The sequence below is a fragment of the Pygoscelis adeliae genome, unplaced genomic scaffold (genome assembly GCF_000699105.1).
Source record: "Pygoscelis adeliae isolate BGI_AS28 unplaced genomic scaffold, ASM69910v1 Scaffold173, whole genome shotgun sequence".
NCBI classification, from domain to species: domain Eukaryota; kingdom Metazoa; phylum Chordata; class Aves; order Sphenisciformes; family Spheniscidae; genus Pygoscelis; species Pygoscelis adeliae.
Window position 1 is genome coordinate 140,113 of NW_008824409.1, and position 2,808 is coordinate 142,920.

A 2,808-nucleotide genomic window follows, 5' to 3' on the forward strand; every position below is an offset into this window, starting at 1 on the left:
ACGGGGAACAGCGGAAGCTGTTAGGGGACCCAGCTGCAGCAGTCTGTCTGACCTCTGCCCCAGGGGGTACGATGGGAACGATCCCACCGTACTGCTCGACATGAGAGGAGAGCCCTTTGCTGTTCCATATAGTATTTATTTACAATTCATTCAAAGTCACTGCTTTGAAGGTTGAATATAAGCTTATGTCTGCTTTCTCCTGCAAGAACGCTGATGGTCATACCCTTGTTCCTCTTCCAGGACTCTTCTCTGGGGAACTCCCGGAATGTACCCAGGAACTCATGATGGACGTTACGAAGAGCTATTATCAGAAGTTCTTGCCGCTCACTCAGGTCTAGTAGCCTATTTACCATGTTTCAGAGCAGTTAAGGCACGCAGGAGTATTCTGGGGGCGGGGAGGGGGATATTGTTCAGTGAGACCAGGGCACGGCCCTCCGCTGTTCCTGAGCGCTTCTGTGAGTGTTCCTCAACACTAATGGTCTGGCCAAGCAGTCCCTCGTGAAAGCTGCTGTGTCATGTTGTTTAAACTTTGTATGCTCATTTGAATGTAACTCATTCCATGTTGTCTGCATTGTGCGATTAAATGTTGTGGAGCTAGGAAAGCTGACAGAATTCCCTTTAGGGCAGCGTCTCCTTGTTGCAGCTGGGGAGCAAGGCAAAGTTGACAGCACGTACTCTGCAGCCTAAGCCTGCCTTTTCACATCAGTTCTGTTCCTCACCCAAAGCAAGAGGGTTTACGTTTGCTAGAAGCAATCTCCATCCCAGAACAGAAGTGCTGTGTGGCTGACGTGCGTGTTGTTGGGAGTTACTTACCAGGTTCGTTAGACTCAGTGCTTTCCTTTGGAAGAATATTTGCTGCTCTGTAGGCCTGCGTGTTGAGGTGGATGGCCTCTTCCTTTTCTCCCTCTGGACTGAGATTCCCTCCTATAGGGACAGGATATCGTTCATCATCCTGGGATTGGCTTTAGGACTTTTGGCTGACATTGAAACCTGTCTTTCTATGCCTTGCCTGACAGGACACTTCTTAGCTTTTAGCTCTTGAAGTAGACATCCGTCCTGTGCTCTCACCCGTCACGCAGGGTCAGCATTCTCGTGGCCGGTGCATGTTCTACTTCCTGAACATCGCAGACCTTTAAAGAGCCAAAGGGCTTTGGAAAGAGGATTGCCATGTCACTCACAGAATTCAGTGCAGCAGAAAGTGGGTAATCAAAAGCAGAAACTGGAGGTGGGTGAGAGAACGCTGCAATTGTCCCCGTTTATTACCCAGTATGTATATTTGCAGAAAGCTCTTTGGTGCTTTTCTGCATTATAAAACTTAAGAAGGAGATTCAGACTTCTTAGAAAGAGTGAACATTTCATTTTGGACGTGTAATAGAGCAGGAATAATTCTTGCTGGGAGCAGCTCTGTGAAAGTTGGAGACAGCTGACACTTGTGTGTACCTGACTCGGTACCAGACAACCGGCTAAAAATGAATCTGCCTGCTCTGGTTGTGTTATATTAAAGCTTAGCATCGTCCTCCTCTAGCTTTTAAAACCGGGGCCCCTGCATGTTGTAGCGTAGCAGCTGGGGGCCAGGATGCGTATTAGTTACGTAGTAGGTGTATGGCTGTGAGATCAGCGGCCCTGGAGCCTTCAGCTGCTCTGTGTAACGCGAAGCACTGATACACCTTACAGAGCAAACGGCTGTACAAGTACTGAAGTGTGTAGTAACTGCTGTTAATCAAATGTAACACCACTGACTGGTTTGTTTGTATTTTTACTGTACATAAATTAAAGCCTCTTCAGTTGTTCAAGTGACTCAAGGTTGTGACTCTTCAAATCAAACTTGAGACTAGAGTGAGGTTTCTGCTGTGCCTGGGCACATGAGTCGTCTTGTTCTGTGACTGTTACAGGCCGTTACTGACTACTACAGTGTCAGTGCAGTACAGTGTGGAACAGCTTCTTCTTTCTGCCTCTGAGCTGATGACTTTCACCCACAAGTGATTCCAGCATTGGTGTTTCATAATGGCTCTGACAGAGGGTGTCTCTGCTTCTATTCTTCATGCTGAAGCGAGAATCCTAAAGCCACCCGGGTGACTGTAAAAACCACTCTTCGGCACCGAAACGTTAGGCACACCTATTTGGGACAGCAGTAGCTCCGGTAGCGTTGCTTCGAGCGCTTGGAAATGGCCCGCTTTTTGGGTCTAGCCATCCCAGATGGCATGACTCCCTTTGCACCTCTGTAGAAGAGCAGGAGCTGGAGCCAGCTTCTCATGGCAGGGAGCACAGCTGGGACAAGAAGATGAGATTCTGTGTTGAAGCTGCAACAACCGGGCTGGCGCTGCTGAGCTCTCCGATGCAGCGGATCGGTTAGGTCGTGTCTGTCCGGTTTCAACAGAGGTGAAGTGTTTTGCTAGAAAGCCCAGATTCGGCGGGACTGCTGTACCGCCCAGCCCCGTACTGGCTAGAATTACCTGTTCAGTGGCAGCTGTGTTCCTCGAGTCCTGAGGTGGGAGTGGAGACAGGCACAGAAGGAAGCTGTGTTCTTCCTGCGATCTCGTGTGGGTTCAGGGGGATGTCCATGTCAAAGGCCCAGGCTCGCCGCTTTTTCTACCTGCGTGAAAAAGTATTAAGTGTTCCTTGCGGTTGTACCACAGGCAGCTTCCTGATTGACTTCAATTTCCAAAAATGTTTAGTTCCTGCTGTCCAGGATCTGACTAGCCCTTGCATAAGCCGTTTGCAGTGGGGGGGCTATAGGAGGCCTCCCCCGTCACAAGACCTGACAGGTTTGGGGATTTTTGCAAGATTTCCTGCAGGTCAGATGTTTAG

At 49.2% G+C, this 2,808-nt stretch overlaps 1 protein-coding gene across 1 annotated transcript in view; it reads left to right on the top strand.

The window, feature by feature from the left end:
* DCTN5 (dynactin 5 (p25)) overlaps window positions 1-1,795 on the top strand; it is a 9,117-nt gene extending 7,322 nt beyond the window's left edge. Inside the window, exon 6 of the mRNA XM_009320499.1 lies at window positions 241-1,795. Within this exon, the coding sequence (XP_009318774.1) occupies window positions 241-338 (98 nt within the window). The 3' untranslated portion in view covers window positions 339-1,795. The remainder of the gene's footprint in view (window positions 1-240) is intronic.
* Window positions 1,796-2,808: the final 1,013 nt, after the last annotated feature.